Source organism: Bombina bombina, chromosome 11, assembly GCF_027579735.1.
Source record: "Bombina bombina isolate aBomBom1 chromosome 11, aBomBom1.pri, whole genome shotgun sequence".
NCBI classification, from domain to species: Eukaryota; Metazoa; Chordata; class Amphibia; order Anura; family Bombinatoridae; genus Bombina; species Bombina bombina.
The window spans coordinates 45,531,361-45,552,070 of record NC_069509.1 but is presented as its reverse complement, the minus strand read 5'-3'; the positions used below and the strand labels follow the sequence as shown (position 1 = coordinate 45,552,070).

Sequence of the window (20,710 nt, the reverse complement as noted above, 5' to 3'; positions counted from 1 at the left end):
ACCAGCAGCTCTTGTGAGGGGGTTGTCAATCAATCCGATCGTATTAGATCGGGTTGAATTGTGGCGATCTCTGTCCGCCTCCTCAGAGCAGGAGGACAGGTAATGGAGCAGCGGTCTTAAGACCGCTGCTCCATATTTTGTGTTTCTGGCGAGTCTGAAGGCTCGCCAGAAACACGGGGCATCAAGCTCCATACAGAGCTTGATAGATATGCCCCATTGGGTCTGATTTTCTAAAGCTCTCCACACAGTCGAGATTTTCTTAAAAAGTCTGTGCCAGTGCTATGAGGTCACAGAATTCTAGACAATTCTAGGGTCTTTCACTCCCTAAATCACGTACATTGCAATAAAGTTCTCAATAAAATACACAATTTAAAACTACCATGCAAACACCATAAATTATTAATACAAAGCAAAAATTATAATGAAAGTACAAAGTAAAAATCTTATTTAAAAAATAGTGTAATTTCATAATAAAAAGTACAATGTTAAAAGTGTAATGGAGCAAAAAAGTTATAATAAAAAGTAAAAATCATAATCCCATAATATAAAGTAAAACTAATGAAAGTGTAAGCAAAAAAAAAGTAATTTTTTAATATAAATTAAAAATTGTAATGAAACTGCAAAATAGAAATCATATTTATGAAATTAATACAGTGTTAATTAAAAATAGTGCTACTGCTTATAGTACAACATTTTTTTCAATCTGCAATGAGTTCTCTAAATCTCAGAAAGAGTGCTGGGCAGGGGCTTTCTTTGGGTGCTTGATGCTGTTACACCTCTCGTTGTATTCTCTAAGCAGTGCTCACTGATTTATCTTGTGAAACATATGCTGATGAGTTTGTTTCAATATCCTCAAAACTAGAAGCAAATACAAGAACAATTACACTGATAACACAGCAATTTATTTTTTATTTGCTTAAAAAATCATGCTCTGTTACTGTCAGTGCTGGGTGCTCCCTGTTAAACTCACTTTCCCCTGCAAAATTCTCTATTCTAGAGATCATCTTTAATTTCTATCGCCTAGATTTAGAGTTCTGCGGCCAAAGGGGTGCGTTAGCTACGCTGGCTTTTTTCTGGCCGCACCTTTTAAATACCACTGGTATTTAGAGTTCACAGAATGGCTGCGTTAGGCTCCAAAAAAGAGTGTATAGCATATTTACCGCAACTTCAACTCTCGATACCAGCGGTGCTTACGGACGCGGCCAGCTTCAAAAACGTGCTCGTGCACGATTCCCCCATAGGAAACAATGGGGCTGTTTGAGCTGAAAAAAAACCTAACACCTGCAAAAAAGCCGCGTTCAGCTCCTAACGCAGCCCCATTGTTTGCTATGGGGAAACACTTCCTACGTCTGCACCTAACACTCTAACATGTACCCCGAGTCTAAACACCCCTAACCTTACACTTATTAACCCCTATTCTGCCGCCCCCGCTATCGCTGACCCCTGCATATTTTTTTAACCCCTAATCTGCCGCTCCGTAAACCGCCGCTACTTACATTATCCCTATGTACCCCTAATCTGCTGCTCCTAACACCGCCGACCCCTATATTATATTTATTAACCCCTAATCTGCCCCCCACAACGTCGCCTCCACCTGCCTACACTTATTAACCCCTAATCTGCCGAGCGGACCGCACCGCTACTATAATAAAGTTATTAACCCCTAATCCGCCTCACTCCCGCCTCAATAACCCTATAATAAATAGTATTAACCCCTAATCTGCCCTCCCTAACATCGCCGACACCTAACTTCAATTATTAACCCCTAATCTGCCGACCTAATCTCGCCGCTACTGTAATAAATGTATTAACCCCTAAAGCTAAGTCTAACCCTAACACTAACACCCCCCTAAATTAAATATAATTTAAATCTAACAAAATAAATTAACTCTTATTAAATAAATTATTCCTATTTAAAGCTAAATACTTACCTGTAAAATAAACCCTAATATAGCTACAATATAAATTATAATTATATTATAGCTATTTTAGGATTTATATTTATTTTACAGGTAACTTTGTATTTATTTTAACTAGGTACAATAGCTATTAAATAGTTAAGAACTATTTAATAGCTAAAATAGTTAAAATAATTACAAATTTACCTGTAAAATAAATCCTAACCTAAGTTACAATTAAACCTAACACTACACTATCAATAAATAAATTAAATAAAATACCTACAATTACCTACAATTAAACCTAACACTACACTATCAATAAATTAATTAAATACAATATCTACAAATAAATACAATGAAATAAACTAACTAAAGTACAAAAAATAAAAAAGAACTAAGTTACAAAAAATAAAAAAATATTTACAAACATTAGAAAAATATTACAACAATTTTAAACTAATTACACCTACTCTAAGCCCCCTAATAAAATAACAAAGACCCCCAAAATAAAAAAATGCCCTACCCTATTCTAAATTACAAAAGTTCAAAGCTCTTTTACCTTACCAGCCCTGAACAGGGCCCTTTGCGGGGCATGCCCCAAAGAATTCAGCTCTTTTGCCTTTAAAAAAAACACATACATAATCCCCCCCAACATTACAACCCACCACCCACATACCCCTAATCTAACCCAAACCCCCCTTAAATAAACCTAACACTAAGCCCCTGAAGATCTTCCTACCTTATCTTCACCATACCAGGTTCACCGATCGATCCAGAAGAGCTCCTCCGATGTCTTGATCCAAGCCCAAGCGGGGGGCTGAAGATGTCCATGATCCGGCTGAAATCTTCATCCAAGCGGGAGCTGAAGAGGTCCATGATCCGGCTGAAGTCTTCTATCAACGGCATCTTCAATCTTCTTTCTTCCGGATCCATGTTCATCCCGCCGACGCGGAACATCCATCTTCACCGACGACTTCCCGATGAATGACGGTTCCTTTAAGGGACGTCATCCAAGATGGCGTCCCTCGAATTCCGATTGGCTGATAGGATTCTATCAGCCAATCGGAATTAAGGTAGGAAAATTCTGATTGGCTGATGGAATCAGCCAATCAGAATCAAGTTCAATCCGATTGGCTGATTCAATCAGCCAATCAGATTGAGCTCGCATTCTATTGGCTGTTCCGATCAGCCAATAGAATGCGAGCTCAATCTGATTGGCTGATTCTGATTGGCTGATTGCATCAGCCAATCAGAATTTTCCTACCTTAATTTCCGATTGGCTGATAGAATCCTATCAGCCAATCGGAATTCGAGGGACGCCATCTTGGATGACGTCCCTTAAAGGAACCGTCATTCGTCGGGAAGTCATCGGTGAAGATGGATGTTCCGCGTTGGCGGGATGAACATGGATCCGGAAGAAAGAAGATTGAAGATGCCGTTGATAGAAGACTTCAGCCGGATCATGGACCTCTTCAGCTCCCGCTTGGATGAAGACTTAAGCCGGATCATGGACATCTTCAGCCCCCCGCTTGGGCTTGGATCAAGACATCGGAGGAGCTCTTCTGGATCGATCGGTGAACCTGGTATGGTGAAGATAAGGTAGGAAGATCTTCAGGGGCTTAGTGTTAGGTTTATTTAAGGGGGGTTTGGGTTAGATTAGGGGTATGTGGGTGGTGGGTTGTAATGTTGGGGGGGGTATTGTATGTGTTTTTTTTACAGGCAAAAGAGCTGAATTCTTTGGGGTATGCCCCGCAAAGGGCCCTGTTCAGGGCTGGTAAGGTAAAAGAGCTTTGAACTTTTGTAATTTAGAATAGGGTAGGGCATTTTTTTATTTTGGGGGTCTTTGTTTATTTCATTGTTTTTATTTGTAGATATTGTATTTAATTAATTTATTGATAGTGTAGTGTTAGGTTTAATTGTAGGTAATTGTAGGTATTTTATTTAATTTATTTATTGATAGTGTAGTGTTAGGTTTAATTGTAACTTAGGTTAGGATTTATTTTACAGGTAAATTTTTAATTATTTTCACTATTTTAGCTATTAAATAGTTCTTAACTATTTAATAGCTATTGTACCTAGTTAAAATAAATACAAAGTTAGCTGTAAAATAAATATAAATCCTAAAATAGCTATAATATAATTATAATTTATATTGTAGCTGTATTAGGGTTTATTTTACAGGTAAGTATTTAGCTTTAAATAGGAATAATTTATTTAATAAGAGTTAATTTATTTAGTTAGATTTAAATTATATTTAATTTAGGGGGGTGTTAGTGTTAGGGTTAGACTTAGCTTTAGGGGTTAATACATTTATTACAGTAGCGGCGAGATTAGGTCGGCAGATTAGGGGTTAATAATTGAAGTTAGGTGTCGGCGATGTTAGGGAGGGCAGATTAGGGGTTAATACTATTTATTATAGGGTTATTGAGGCGGGAGTGAGGCGGATTAGGGGTTAATAACTTTATTATAGTAGCGGTGAGATCCGCTCAGCAGATTAAGGGTTAATAAGTGTAGGCAGGTGGAGGCGACGTTGAGGGGGGCAGATTAGGGGCTAATAAATATAATATAGGGGTCGGCAGTGTTAGGGGCAGCAGATTAGGGGTACATAAGGATAACGTAGGTGGCGGTCGGCAGATTAGGGGTTAATTATTGTAGGTAGCTGGCGGCGGCTTTGTGGGGGGCAGGTTAGGGGTTAATAAATATAATATAGGGGTCGGCGGTGTTAGGGGCAGCAGATTAGGGGTACATAAGTATAACGTAGGCGGCGGTCGGCAGATTAGGGGTTAAAAAATGATATCTAGTGGCGGCGATGTGGGGGGACCTCGGTTTAGGGGTACATAGGTAGTTTATGGGTGTTAGTGTACTTTAGAGCACAGTAGTTAAGAGCTTTATAAACCGGCGTTAGCCCAGAAAGCTCTTAACTACTGACTTTTTTCTGCGGCTGGAGTTTTGACGTTAGATTTCTAACGCTCACTTCAGCCACGACTCTAAATACCGGAGTTAGAAAGATCCCATTGAAAAGATAGGATATGCAATTGACGAAAGGGGATCTGCGGTATGGAAAAGTTGCGGCTGGAAAGTGAGCGTTAGACCCTTTCCTGACTGACTCCAAATACCGGCGGTAGCCCAAAACCAGCGTTAGGAGCCTCTAACGCTGATTTTGACGGCTACCGCCCAAATCTAAATCTAGGCCTAAGAGAGGCAATTGACCACTCACCTGAACTTCCAGGTTTTTAGAGAATAGATTGATTTTTGGCTTTTGCCCATGTGAGGTTTGTATAATAATTTTACTAAGTGCCAGTGAGGTTTAGAGAATCAGGCTCAATGTCAGAATGTAAATAATTTTAACCAGATTTGTGATGCTTTTACATAAAAACAGGAATTACTCAAAATAAATAAATGACTTGGTGAAAACTAAATATACCTTTTTTCTTTCGTTTTCTTAGGCACAAGATGAAAGCAACACTCCCACCAATCAAGAAGATAACAGCCACCGTCATCAAAGATATTAAAATTGTTGTTGACAATGTTTTCACTTCTGGAAAAAAAAATAATTCACAGATAATAAAACAGACAATAGTCTAGATATAATGGCTTAAGATTACAAGTGGAGCACAAAAATATTTTTATCGCTCACATGATTGTGTGGGTGCGCTAAATCCGTCACATGATAGACTTCTATTGGAGCACACAGTAAAATTAATGCTGTATATCACATAAGTGCTAAGTGGATTGTGCGCTAAACTGATGGTGCACTAAGCCAATCTTGAACAAGTAGTGGAGTTCTTCATGTGGTTCTTTGTGTTTGGGTGTGGGTGTGTGTGTATATATAAAGAGGACAAGGGGTTTGCTCATCTATAAATAAAGTGACTTGCAAGTAGGGTGAAACCTGAAAACAATTACCTACATATATATTACTATAGAAAAGTGGATGAGCAAAAATAGGGAACATCCAAAAGACCAGGTAACAGCACTCAAACCGTATTAAACATTATTCACAGGGACTATGCAGGTTAATGCAAATAGTCCTTATCATAAATATATAAAAACAAACATAGATTCAATAAACATAGAGACAGACAAAACAGACAAAGCACCTGGGCCCCCTTACACACAGGCATTACTAGCAAGATTGAAGCAGTTCATATGGTGCACCATAAGTGATTGTTCAGCACAGAAAGCAGTAGGCTGAAAAGGTGTAAAATACTAACAGAAGAGGGTTAGTATAGGCAGACCGCCGTAGGATCCCAGCCACACTTCACCGGTCAGACCCTCTTTAGAACACATCAAACTCCACCGGTCAGACCCTCGTTAGAACACAGTCACACTTCACCAGTCAGACCCTCGTTAGAACACAGTCACACTTCACCGGTCAGACCGTCGTTAGCACACAGCCAACTCCACCGGTCAATGATGTAGTACCTGCCCCTTCAGCGTGATCTCTATGTCCCGAGATGGATGGCTCACTCTACTTCTAAGGTCTCAGGAAAGGTCCATAGAATACACATATATATTTTGGACCGAATATTCAACAAATGTAGTTTTACGAATATTCGACTGCTGAGCTCTTCACTCTTCGTTTCATTTTAAACTAAGCATGTATTGAATGCTCCTGGAACATTTACATTAGTTTTTGTTAAACAAACGTAAATGTTCCTTTGCTACAGGTGAAAAAGTTGTCCTGTAGCGTTACATCATTACATATAGCTCGTTGGTGAGCTACGCTAATCCCGACCCTTCTTCACAGAGCCTTGGGGTGTGATCTCAGGGTCTGTGCTAAAGGACTTTCACCTTTAGTGCCGGCCCTGGGATCCACAGCGTTAAGACTCTAATTAGTGAGCCCCGGGGATCTGTGAAGATGGGTTGGGATTAGTACGGCTCTCCAGCACGCTAGAAGTAAAACTCCTAAGGTAATTTAAAGGAAACGAATACTGACGAATTTTGTCAGTATTTCTTAGTTTTCTTTAAATTTGTAATTCATTCATTTAGATATTTGTTTTGTGAAAATGACATGAATATCCATGTTTCAAAAACAAATGTGCATGCATAACAAAACAAATGCACATATCTTATATATATATTATGCTTTATAAATAATTTAATAATTTTAGTACAATTTTTTTCTACCTGTCAAGAGATGCAAAATATTTGGGTTGTTATAAATAATGCATACTAATAACAGTATTTAATCATATATTGAAATAAAAAACTATGCTAAATTCAGAGAAGATTATTTGAACCTTCATAATTAATCTGGAAATTACCTCCATAGACAAACTGGAAATCCTTCTGGAGAGGTTCATGAAGAGATAAGTGTAGGACCCTGATTGAGTAGGTGTGATTTTCGTTTTCTTTGGTGGGTGTTATTATGACTGAGCTTTTCACTGAGTATGTTCCATCAGAATTTCTCTGAAGTGGGTCATTAACAGATTCCAGGACCTCTTTGTCTCTGAACCACTTTATGTCAATGTCAACTGGATAGAAGCCGGAGATTGTGCTGTTAAGGAAGCTCTCCTTATTCTTTACAACAATGTTATTTGTGATTGTGATTGTTGGGGAAGCTGTAAAATAATAAGAATAATATAAATTTCATTTTTTGTGTGTAGATTGTAATCTTGACTCATTAATTTTACCCAACACAACAAGTGTTCTCTAGTCTGATGCAAATAAGTGAACAAAAATAACTAAAGTCTGACAGTCAAGCTCAGTTTGTTTCTTTGTGGCATATAAATTGTAGGAATACAATTATTTTTGCATTTTAATATTGTGGTATCATATCCTTTACACAGGGTAACAATTACAGTAGCATATACATAAAGTGTTATATTTTTAGAACATCTGTGAACTTTTGTTAATTTTAATATGATGTTCTACATATTTTTTTTGTTTTTTGTTAATTCACTACTTAGTTTGGTGAATAGTTTAGTATTTGTATTCTGCATTTTTTTTCTTTATCTCTTACTGTGAATTAGTAAGAAGTGGTTGTCTCCAGTTTTGAACTACAAAGTATAAAATAAAATATTTTTACATATATTTATTTATTAATATATATATATATATATATATATATATATATATATATATATATATATATATATATATATATATATTTTTAAAACCAATGTACTACATGAATGTTATTTATTTATTTTTCTTTTGTTTGATTTTTGGTACGAGAGGTAATTTTGTTACCCTGCATTTTTTGTATATCAAATATGATTCTATATTCTTGTAATTTGTTTACAGAAAATATTTTTTTTTGGGGGGGGGGTAGATCAATTAAATTAATTTAAATAAAAATCCTTTTTTTCTTTCTTTCCTAGAAATGGTTGTTATCCCACAATCTACAGTTTTTAATAGACGTGTGCATTCAGAGGTGCTTCGTGCTGTTCAGTCATTTTCGGAAGTTAATTTCTATTTGTGAAACAGCAACACACTAAAATCTGGATTTGCACAGATTTTAGTGTTTTGCTGTTTCACAAGTACAAACTCGGCTCTGAAAGAAGCTGAATGGCACATTCGGATTTTAACTACAAACTATAAAATATTTTTACATTCTTACCATAAACATCAACCATGACTTCCCCCTCTTTTACTTCTGGAGTATAGACAACTGAACACTTGTAGATTCCACTATCAGATATCTTTATGTTGCAGATTAACAGAGAAGCAATCCCATCTTTTGTCACACTTGTGTTCAAGGACACCCTTGGATGTGATGTTCTAACAACGTTATTATAGCTCAAGATCTCCTTTCCTTGAAAGTACCAATCTATTGCAAGTAATTGGGGGTTTAAAGGGAGTTTATCCACTTGGAAGGTACAAGGGATGAGGATATTGGCTCCCAGTAGAGCACTCTGAGGATGAACAGTCAGTTCCAGCAACGCACCTAGAGAAAACAGACACAATTAATAGATACAGAATGTGCTGTGTTGCTGAATACCAAGGGGGGGGGGGGGGGGAGGTCTTGAAAGATGTCTGACTGCTATATCAGCTTCTTCTCAAGAACTTTAACTTAGTCCACATTTATATCTACTTCTTTATTTGAATGGTGGCACTTCTCATGTATTGAAGGATTGAAAGCTAAATATCACCCAAACTTCCTAGTGATGTTTTCTCAACCTTAGAGGGATAGAGGCAATACACTCTCCGTATTCAGCATTGCACCAGCAGCTCACAAGAGCTGCTGGTGCAACGCCGCCCCCTGCTGACTCGCGGCCAATGGGCCGCCAGCAGGGAGGTGTCAATAAACCCGTACTCGATCGGGTTGAATTGTGCAAATATCTGTCGGCCTGCTCAGAGCAGGTGGACAGGGTTATGGAGCAGCGGTTTAGGTTTAGACCGCTGCTTCATAACTTCTGTTTCTGGCGAGTCTGAAGACTTGCCAGAAACACGGCCCTTCAAGCTCCATTCGGAGCTTGATAAATGGGCCTCATAGTCTACTCCAGACTTTTTATTGTTTAAAAAGATAGATAATCCCTTTATTACCCATTACCCAGTTTTGCATAAACCAACACGGTTATATTAATATACTTTTTACCTCTGTGACTGCCTTGTATCTAAGCCTCTGCAGACTGCTCCCTTATTTCAGTTTTTACAGACTTTTAGCCAATCAATGCTGACTCATAAATAACTCCACAGGAGTGGGCACAATGATATATATATATATATATATGGCACACATGAACTAACGCTGCCTAGCTATAAAAAAAATGTCAAAATGGACTAAGATAAGAGGCGGCCTTCAAAGGATTAGAAATTAGCATATGAGCCTACCTAGGTTTAGTTTTCAACAAAGTATACCAAGAGAGCAAAGAAAAAAAACCTAACAGGAAAATATGAATATTTTACATTACAGTGTTCTTCAAATAACAGAATATGTTCTGTTTATTCATAAATACATATTTCTACATATATCTGATGTTTTTTTTAAAAATATAGATATAAATGATTATAGATAGGTATAGATATATACAGATATATATAATATATACATGATTATATATAGGTATAGATATATACAGATATATATAATATATACATGATTATATATAGGTATAGATATATATTTATATATATATAGATAGATACATAGATGATAGATATATATTTATATATATAGATAGATAGATAGATAGATAGATAGATAGATAGCTAGATAGATAGATAGATAGATGATAGATATATATTTATGTGTATATATGTCTGTAAATACATAAATACATATGAACACACATATAAACATATATATGTATACATACATATCCATCTTTAGACATATCAAATTGTGCAAATTTGTAAGGTATCACATTATATATTTCTGTATATGTATCTGTTATTAGCTGGTGGCTCTTACGTGACAAAGGGAACAGGGGTATTAAAGGAAACATCTAAATTTGGCAGTAATAAACTATTTCTCATTTGAAATTCAAAGTTAGTGTTATTGCATTGTGTGTTTGTAGATTATTCACTCTACTGTATTTTATAGTCATTTAAAGGATCTGACACTCTTGTGCTAGGTCCACCAATAACACAAGGATATTCCACTGACTCAGACCTGTTCTTTAATTGACAATCACCACCTTAGTATGCTTCCAATACCTTCTAGTGCTGAGCTCAACAAATGTGAGTTACTATTTGTTATTTCTTTGAATGGCATTGCATTTGGTGGCCTTAATGGGCTACTAAAGTAAACATTAAAGTTGCATGATTCAGATAAAGCAGCAATTTAAAGAAAACTTTGCAGTATACTTCCATTATCAAAATGTGCACATTCTTTTTATATGCACAGTTCCTGATTAGGGATGGGCAGATATTCTGCAAACATTCTAAATTAAAATAGAATTTTTAGACATTCGTCCGTTCGAATCAAATTTTGAATGTTTATCAAACATTCTAACATTCTAATTTCGAATATTGGTATTCAAATTTTAATGAACATTTAGTAATATTCGTTGTAATATTCAAATTTTATGTTTATTTTGAATGTAAAATCTAATTTTAAAAAGCTAATTCGAAATAATGAAAATCAATTTGAAATTTCGAATGTTCATAATATATAGAATATTCACATTCAAAATTTGAATGTATATATTTGAACTATTATGAACTATTATGAACATTCAAGCTTAAAGGCAACATTAGATTCAAAAGCAAAATTCAAAATCTAAAGCAAAATTCAAAATCAAAAGGAACATTTGAAAATTGAAAGTAACATTTGATTTTTTGAATTTTAAATAATTTTTGTTCTTATTAATATTCGATTGTGTAAAACGATTATCCAAAGGAATATTCATTCTACCATTCGAGTTTCGATTTAGCCACATTCGCCCATTCCTATTCCTCAGGCTCCAGCTCTTACTGGGCGTGTGCAAAAGCGCATAGTATATACGTATATGCATTGTGTGATTGGCTGATGGCTGTCACATGATACGGGGAGGGAAAATTGGATTAACTTTACCAAATTACTGCTAATTTCAAATAAAAATATTTGTCAATTAATCAAATCTACTGTATTTAGAGGTCCTTTAAACTCTACACTAATTAGTTCCTTCAGTTGTTCTGAGTGCTCCCTCCAATTGATTCTTTTAGTAACAATTGGTCATAAAAAAATTATATTCTCAGCACAGAAACGTTTACAAAATAAATAAATCTGTAATACAATTTAAATTCAACAAATTAGATGCAGCAAATTACTTTAATGTCCCTTTAATTAGTTATATGTTTCTATTTAAATGTGAACACATACATCTAAAATAATAATAATAATTCATTAGAATACAGTATCTGCTTAAAGGGATATGAAACCCAACAATTTTCTTTTGTGATTCAGACATCATTTACAATTTAAAAAAAAAAAAAAAAAGATTATAGAAGTAAGTTAAAGAGTTGTTTAAAATTGTATGCTCTGTCTGAATCATAAAAGAAAACATTTGTGTTTAATGTCCCATTATTTGGTAAAGAATTCACATCCATTTTTGTTTACAAGAACAAGCAGTCGTCTCCCAGCTATTATACAATCCCCAAGCAGTCACACAATGTGTTATCTTTGTTCTCGTTAGATCTCACATTTCACTTATGCTGTCACCCAGTCTATTAAATAAATTAGAACACTTACTTGCTTGATGCAAAAAGACAGAAAATAAAATTCTTCTGAGCTCCATTTCACTAAATATTTCTGGTGCAGCAGATGAAAAATTACTTTCAGTTTCAATTAAAGAGAAAAAATAAATCTGTTAAAGCAAATGAAGTGCCAGTGACAACACCCTGTAGCACGCTCTGTACTTACACCATTAACCATGGACCACCCAAACATCTAACACTTAGCCCCCCAAGCATCCACATCTGAAACCACAAAACCTCTAACCACGACCTTCTCACCCCAGGTAACCCACTAACCACAGAAACCCAAACTGCATCTGCACCACACTTAACCTATAAAACTCCTAAACCTGACCCACACCTGACCCTCGGAACATGAACCCCCAACATACTTAACCCCTATGATCCAAACCCCCCAAATAACTAACCCACTAACCACACCCTACTGCACTTAAAGGGACAGTAACACTGTGTAAATACAAGACATTTCTGTTGTGTTGCTATAGAATAACGTATCAGCCAACTTTGAGTTTTCTTTTAAAACAAATTAACATAATTTTTGCTGAACTTATTTTTCAATAGACAAACTCTATCCATCATATTTACCTTATTTGGAGGAGCGAAACTGGGCTTTAGTCCACAGGCAACAAGTCTAGTAACGGTCATACATTTTGTATAAAATGCATTGTTTTACAGTTGTTATTTGATGAAGCCAATTAGGGACATATATGTAGCAGGTGTAGCCTTGAGAAGTCAGCTGGTGCATTTCAAGTTCTGAGAATTAGAAATTGCTCAATTTTCAAAGTTAAATTACATTAAAAGTGGGAAAAATAAATAATGAAAATATATTAAATGTTTTTTTTTCTTTACACATAACTAAGCATTTTATATAAAAATATCAAAGTGTTTACTGTACCTTTAACCCCTAATTTCTGAAGTCCCACTGCACTTGATCCCCCTTAACCAAACTTCCCACTGCACACCTAACTGCTAGATTCTCAAAGAAAGTAACCCCCTGCCACCTTTAAGTCAGGCTAAACCCGAACACCCTTGCACCATGTACATCACAGCAACGTGGATTTTGCAGAGTACAGAGTACGTATAATAGCAGATAAACCCAAAACTAACACACACACATATACACATAATTACACTCTCACACACTCTCACTCTCACACAAACTGTAAAGCACTAACACACACATTCTCTCTTACACAAACACTTTCTCACACACACACAAAGACACTTACTCTCACACAAACTGTAAAGCACTAACACACACACATACACATAATTACACTCTCACACACTCCCTAGCTAACACGCACTCTCACAAAAGATCACACTCTTACACACTCTCTCATACACGCTCACACTCTCACACACACTCACTCTCACACAAACTGTAAAGCACTAACACACACACACATTCTCTCTTACACACACACAAAGACACTATCTCACACGCAAACACATTCTCTCTTACACACACACAAAGACACTCTCTCACACGCAAACACATTCTCTGGGGCCGAATTATTAAGCTGCAAATGCAGCCATTTCCGTGTGACCCTTCAGGCTTGTCGGAAATATAAGTTAAGAAGCACTGGTCTTAAGACCACTGCTCCTTAAAGGAACATTAAACACCTAATAAAAATAAAATAATCACTGCTGTATATTTTATCTAAGAAAATAGATATAGTGTGTAGTAACACACCAATCCTCTAGGCAGTGCTCTTAATGATTATATCACAAAAACAACATCAAATCATCAATGTACAACATTCAACATAAGGAATTTGATAAAATAAGACTATTCCTTTAACCTAAAAAAATAAAAAATATCCTATTATATAAAAGGCCAAGTGTGTTTGTCCGAAGCTGTCATGCGCAGTAGAGACAGCACGAGGACAAACACACCTGGCCTTTGAGTCCTACTCCCTAGCTGAACATGTGCTCATCTGCAGCAGAAGTGGGCGTGGCCGGATGTGAGCGGGGGCGTGGTCGACGAGAAGGGGCGTGGTCATGTGTGAATGGACGTGAAAGGGGTGTGGCCGGACGTGAAGGGGGCGTGGTCGGGCGCGGTCCCGAGATAGAGAGGGTAGAGAGACAGAGAGGAGGGGAGAGAGAGGAGGGGGAGAGAGAGAGGAGGGGGGGAGAGAGAGATGAGGGGGGAGAGAGAGAGAGGAGAGGGGGAGAGAGAGAGAGGAGAGGGGGGAGATAGAGAGAGGAGAGGGGGAGAGAGGAGAGGGGGGGAGAGAGATAGAGGAGGGGGGAGAGAGAGAGAGGAGAGGGGGGGAGAGAGAGAGGAGAGTGGGGGAGAGAGAGAGCAAAAGAGAGGGGGGAGAGTGAGAGCAAAAAAGAGAGGGGGAGAGAGAGAGCAAAAGAGGGGGAGAGAGAGAGCACAAAAGAGAGAGGGGAGAGAGAGAGGAGGGGAGAGAGAGAGGAGAGTGGGGAGAGAAAGATGGGGAGAGAGAGAGAGAGGAGGGGAGAGAGAGGAGAGGGGGGAGAGAGAGAGGGGGAGAGGACTCAAAAGAGAGGGGGAGAGAGAGCACAAAAGAGATGGGGGAGATAGAGAGCTCAAAAGAGAGGGGGAGAGAGAGGGGGGAGAGAGAGGAGGGGGGAGAGAGAGAGGAGGGGTTAGAGAGAGAGGAGGGGGAGAGAGAGGAGAGGGGGAGAGAGAGAGGAGGGGGTAGAGAGAGAGGAGGGGGAGAGAGAGAGAGAGGAGGGGGGGAGAGAGAGGAGGGGTGAGAGAGGAGGGGGGGGGAGAGAGAGGAGGGGGGAGAGAGAGAGGAGGGGGAGAGAGAGAGAGAGGGGGGGAGAGAGAGGAGAGGGGAGAGAGAGAGGAGGGGGGAGAGAGAGGGGAGGGAGAGAGAGAGAGAGGGGGAGAGAGGGGGAGAGAGAGCTCAAAAGAGAGGGGGAGAGAGAGCGCAAAAGAGATGGGAGAGAGAGGGGGGGGAGAGAGCTCAAAAGAGAGGGGGAGAGAGAGCTCAAAAGAGATGGGGGAGAGAGAGATCAAAAGAGAGGGGGAGAGAGAGCGCAAAAGAGATGGGGAGAGAGAGCAAAAGAGGGGGGAGAGAGTGTGAAGAGAGGGGGAAGAGAGCGCAAAAGAGAGGGGGAGAGAGCGCAAAAGAGAGGGGAGAGAGAGCGCAAAAGAGAGGGGGGAGAGAGAGAGCAAAAGAGGGGGGAGAGAGAGAGAGCACAAAAGAGAGGGGAGAGAGAGAGAGCAAAAGAGAGGGGGGAGAGAGCGCAAAAGAGAGGGGGGAGAGAGCGCAAAAGAGAGGGGGGAGAGAGAGAGCACAAAAGAGAGGGGAGAGAGAGCGCAAAAGAGAGGGGGGAGAGAGAGAGCGAGCAAAAGAGGGGGAGAGAGAGAGCACAAAAGAGAGGGGGGAGAGAGAGAGGAGGGGAGAGAGAGGAAGGGAGAGAGAGGAGAGGGGGGAGAGAGGAGAGAGCTCAAAAGAGAGGGGGAGAGAGAGAGAGCTCCAAAGAGAGGGGGAGAGAGAGTGCAAAAGAGATGGGTGGGAGAGAGAGCGCAAAAGAGATGGGAGAGACAGAGCGCAAAAGAGAGGGGGAGAGAGAGAGCAAAAGAGAGGGGGAGAGAGAGCGCAAAAGAGAGGGGGGAGGGAGAGTGCAAAAGAGAGGGGGAGAGAGAGCGCAAAAGAGAGGGGGAAGAGAGAACGCAAAAGAGAAGGTGGAGAGAGAGAGCGCAAAAGAAAGGGGGGGAGAGAGATACCTCAAAAGAGAAGGGGGAGAGAGAGCTCAAAAGAGAGGGGGAGAGAGAGCAAAATAGAGGGGGGGAGAGAGCAAAAGAGAGGGGGAGAGAGAGAGCGCAAGGGGTGGGACCGCTGTACTGCAAAAAAATGGCCCGTCTGAATGGGCTTTAGGACTAGTAGGAGGGTCAGGATCCTGATGATATGATTGGTCTAAAAGAAAAGAACACAGAGGTGCCCAATGGCCTAATACCAAACACACAAGGTGGTATCAGTATTCAAGAAATATACTCACAAACAAACTGCACCCTAAGGTGCAAGAAAGCAGACTGGAACCTCACAGCTGCCCAGCAAACTGAATAAGCATTTATCTTGTATGATCAATAATAAGCTTAGCCGGAAATCCAAAAAGGAATCCTCGCTTGTGGGGTGCAAAGTGTTCATAGAAGGAGGGATACAGAGCAAACATAGCCCAGCACAGTTTTATACAACATGTGTGTATTTAAATTCAATACTGACTAGGGTATTTAGTATGTCTAGGCTATTGTCATTTGACAAGGGTTTTCGATGAACAATCAATGGCCAGTATCTCCTCTGACATACAGTATGTGTGGGCGGTTCCATGATACCTGGATGTCTTTTGCACATCAGCCGTTATATGCAATGAGTTTCGGGTGAGACGCATTGAGATTTCACACGGACTAACATTTGAGCACACAGACCCGCCACAGAAGGATCAACTATACAACGGTTAGAAGGTTTTATCAGTGCAAGACACACTTTGATAACACTATATGATGTGCACTTAGTTTTGGTTATCACCAATGTCTGTGAGAGAAGGGAGGGGGTGGGGAAATATATAGCAGTTTGAAGTTGTGTTTATTTTGTATGATCTGGACTGTTTGTGATTTCCCTAATGTGTTCATGTGGGAATATATTATGATGCACAATGTATATTTGGGGGTACAAACATTGTGAAACTTTTGTATATAATATATGATAGATATGGATGTATTAACATTTTATTTCATTGTTTAAATAACACAGCGTTACTGGCTAGATCACTCTGTATGTTTACCAGGGTTTCCATAGCAACTATGTTAATTGGGTTTGATACACATGATTCATATCAATATTCCTCCAATCAGTTTCTTTTATTTGTTTTATAAAGCAAGTGTATGTTCATTATTTTTATTCATTACCCTGAGGAAACAGCCCCATAGAGGCTGAGTAACGCATTGCTTTTAATAAAGTATTTTTTATTTGTACACTTGCTGCTGTGTTTTATCTGGGGATATTCTTTATCCTTGAGTCTTTTTGGGAACAATTTTTTGTTTGCTGAAACCTTTGGAATCAGTCAGCTGGGCGGCTGAGAAGCTCCAGCCTGTGGTTATTGCACCTGGTGGTGCTTAGAAATATGTAAGTGTCCCTATTTCCTTTATACACACATTTTGTACAAAACTGTGCTGGGCTTTGTGGGCTCTGTATCCCTCCTTCTAGGAACACTTTGAACCCGACAGGCAAAGATTCCTGTTTGGATTTCCGGCTACGCTTATTCAGTTTGATGGGAAACTGTGAGGTTCCAGTCTGCTTTCTTGCACCTTAGGGTGCAGTTTGTATGTGAGTATATTTCTTGCATACTGATTTCCACCTTGTGTGTTTGGTATTAGGCCATTGGGCGCCTCTGTGTTCTTTTCTTTTCGTTTATTTTATCTGTTCCTCTTACCCCAAACTTTTGAAAGGGATTGTTTAGAAATACAGGCCTAGATTTAGAGTTCGGCGGTAGCCGTCAAAACCAGCGTTAGAGGCTCCTAACGCTGGTTTTGGGCGCCCGCTGGTATTTGGAGTCAGTGATTAAAGGGTCTAACGCTCACTTTTCAGCCGCGACTTTTCCATACCGCAGATCCCCCTACGCCATTTGCGTAGCCTATCTTTTCAATGGGATCTTTCTAACGCTGGTATTTAGAGTCGTTTCTGCAGTGAGCGTTAGAGCTCTAACGACAAGATTCCAGCCGCCTGAAAATAGCAGGAGTTAAGAGCTTTCTGGCTAACGCCGGTTTATAAAACTCTTAACTACTGTACCCTAAAGTACACTAACACCCATAAACTACCTATGTACCCCTAAACCGAGGTCCCCCCACATCGCCGCCACTCGATTAAAATTTTTAACCCCTAATCTGCCGACCGCCACCTACGTTATACTTATGTACCCCTAATCTGCTGCCCCTAACACCGCCGACCCCTGTATTATATCTATTAACCCCTAACTTGCCCCCCACAACGTCGCCGCAAGCTACTTAAAATAATTAACCCCTAATCTTCCGACCGCAAATCGCCGCCACCTACGTTATCCCTATGTACCCCTAATCTGCTACCCCTAACATCGCCGACCCCTATGTTATATTTATTAACCCCTAATCTGCCCCCCACAACGTCGCCGACACCTACCTACACTTATTAACCCCTAATCTGCCGAGCGGACCTGAGCGCTACTATAATAAAGTTATTAACCCCTAATCCGCCTCACTAACCCTATCATAAATAGTATTAACCCCTAATCTGCCCTCCCTAACATCGCCGACACCTACCTTCAATTATTAACCCCTAATCTGCCGACCGGAGCTCACCGCTATTCTAATAAATGTATTAACCCCTAAAGCTAAGTCTAACCCTAACACTAACACCCCCCTAAGTTAAATATAATTTTTATCTAACGAAATAAATTAACTCTTATTAAATAAATAATTCCTATTTAAAGCTAAATACTTACCTGTAAAATACATCCTAATATAGCTACAATATAAATTATAATTATATTATAGCTATTTTAGGATTAATATTTATTTTACAGGCAACTTTGTAATTATTTTAACCAGGTACAATAGCTATTAAATAGTTAAGAACTATTTAATAGTTACCTAGTTAAAATAATTACAAATTTACCTGTAAAATAAATCCTAACCTAAGATATAATTAAACCTAACACTACCCTATCAATAAAATAATTAAATAAACTACCTACAATTACCTACAATTAACCTAACACTACACTATCAATAAATTAATTAAACACAATTGCTACAAATAAATAACATTAAATAAACTATCTAAAGTACAAAAAATAAAAAAGAACTAAGTTACAGAAAATAATAAAATATTTACAAACATAAGAAAAATATTACAACAATTTTAAACTAATTACACCTACTCTAAGCCCCCTAATAAAATAACAAAGCCCCCCAAAATAAAAAATTCCCTACCCTATTCTAAAATACAAATATTACAAGCTCTTTTACCTTACCAGCCCTGAACAGGGCCCTTTGCGGGGCATGCCCCAAGAATTTCAGCTCTTTTGCCTGTAAAAAAAAACATACTATACCCCCCCCCCAACATTACAACCCACCACCCACATACCCCTAATCTAACCCAAACCCCCCTTAAATAAACCTAACACTACCCCCCTGATGATCTTCCTACCTTGTCTTCACCATGCCAGGTTCACCGATCCGTCCTGGCTCCAAGATCTTCATCCAACCCAAGCGGGGCTAGACATCCACTGAAGAAGTCCAGAAGAGGGTCCAAAGTCTTCCTCCTATCCGGCAAGAAGAGGACATCCGGACCGGCAAACATCTTCTCCAAGCGGCATCTTCTATCTTCTTCCATCCGATGACGACCGGCTCCATCTTGAAGACCTCCAGCGCGGATCCATCCTCTTCTTCCGACGACTAGACGACGAATGACGGTTCCTTTAAGGGACGTCATCCAAGATGGCGTCCCTCGAATTCCGATTGGCTGATAGGATTCTATCAGCCAATCGGAATTAAGGTAGGAATTTTCTGATTGGCTGATGGAATCAGCCAATCAGAATATAGTTCAATCCGATTGGCTGATCCAATCAGCCAATCAGATTGAGCTCGCATTCTATTGGCTGTTCCGATCAGCCAATAGAATGCGAGCTCAATCTGATTGGCTGATTGGATCAGCCAATCGGATTGAACTATATTCTGATTGGCTGATTCCATCAGCCAATCAGAAAATTCCTACCTTAATTCCGATTGGCTGATAGAATCCTATCAGCCAATCGGAATTCGAGGGACGCCATCTTGGATGACGTCCCTTAAAGGAACCGTCATTCGTCGTCTAGTCGTCGGAAGAAGAGGATGGATCCGCGCTGGAGGTCTTCAAGATGGAGCCGGTCGTCATCGGATGGAAGAAGATAGAAGATGCCGCTTGGAGAAGATGTTTGCCGGTCCGGATGTCCTCTTCTTGCCGGATAGGAGGAAGACTTTGGACCCTCTTCTGGACTTCTTCAGTGGATGTCTAGCCCCCGCTTGGGTTGGATGAAGATCTTGGAGCCAGGACGGATCGGTGAACCTGGCATGGTGAAGACAAGGTAGGAAGATCATCAGGGGGGTAGTGTTAGGTTTATTTAAGGGGGGTTTGGGTTAGATTAGGGGTATGTGGGTGGTGGGTTGTAATGTTGGGGGGGGGGTATAGTATGTTTTTTTTTACAGGCAAAAGAGCTGAAATTCTTGGGGCATGCCCCGCAAAGGGCCCTGTTCAGGGCTGGTAAGGTAAAAGAGCTTGTAATATTTGTATTTTAGAATAGGGTAGGGAATTTTTTATTTTGGGGGGCTTTGTTATTTTATTAGGGGGCTTAGAGTAGGTGTAATTAGTTTAAAATTGTTGTAATATTTTTCTTATGTTTGTAAATATTTTATTATTTTCTGTAACTTAGTTCTTTTTTATTTTTTGTACTTTAGATAGTTTATTTAATGTTATTTATTTGTAGCAATTGTGTTTAATTAATTTATTGATAGTGTAGTGTTAGGTTAATTGTAGGTAATTGTAGGTAGTTTATTTAATTATTTTATTGATAGGGTAGTGTTAGGTTTAATTATATCTTAGGTTAGGATTTATTTTACAGGTAAATTTGTTATTATTTTAACTAGGTAACTATTAAATAGTTCTTAACTATTTAATAGCTATTGTACCTGG

General features: G+C 39.1%; 1 protein-coding gene across 1 annotated transcript in view; it reads right to left on the bottom strand.

Moving 5' to 3' along the window:
- LOC128642265 (uncharacterized) overlaps positions 1 to 20,710 on the bottom strand; it is a 64,161-nt gene that overhangs the window by 11,865 nt on the left and 31,586 nt on the right. The window contains exons 2-4 of the mRNA XM_053694973.1: positions 8,464 to 8,790; positions 7,166 to 7,462; positions 5,326 to 5,439 (exon numbers count right to left, since the gene is read on the bottom strand). Coding sequence (XP_053550948.1) covers positions 5,326 to 5,439; positions 7,166 to 7,462; positions 8,464 to 8,479 — 427 coding nt within the window. The 5' untranslated portion in view covers positions 8,480 to 8,790. The remainder of the gene's footprint in view (positions 1 to 5,325; positions 5,440 to 7,165; positions 7,463 to 8,463; positions 8,791 to 20,710) is intronic.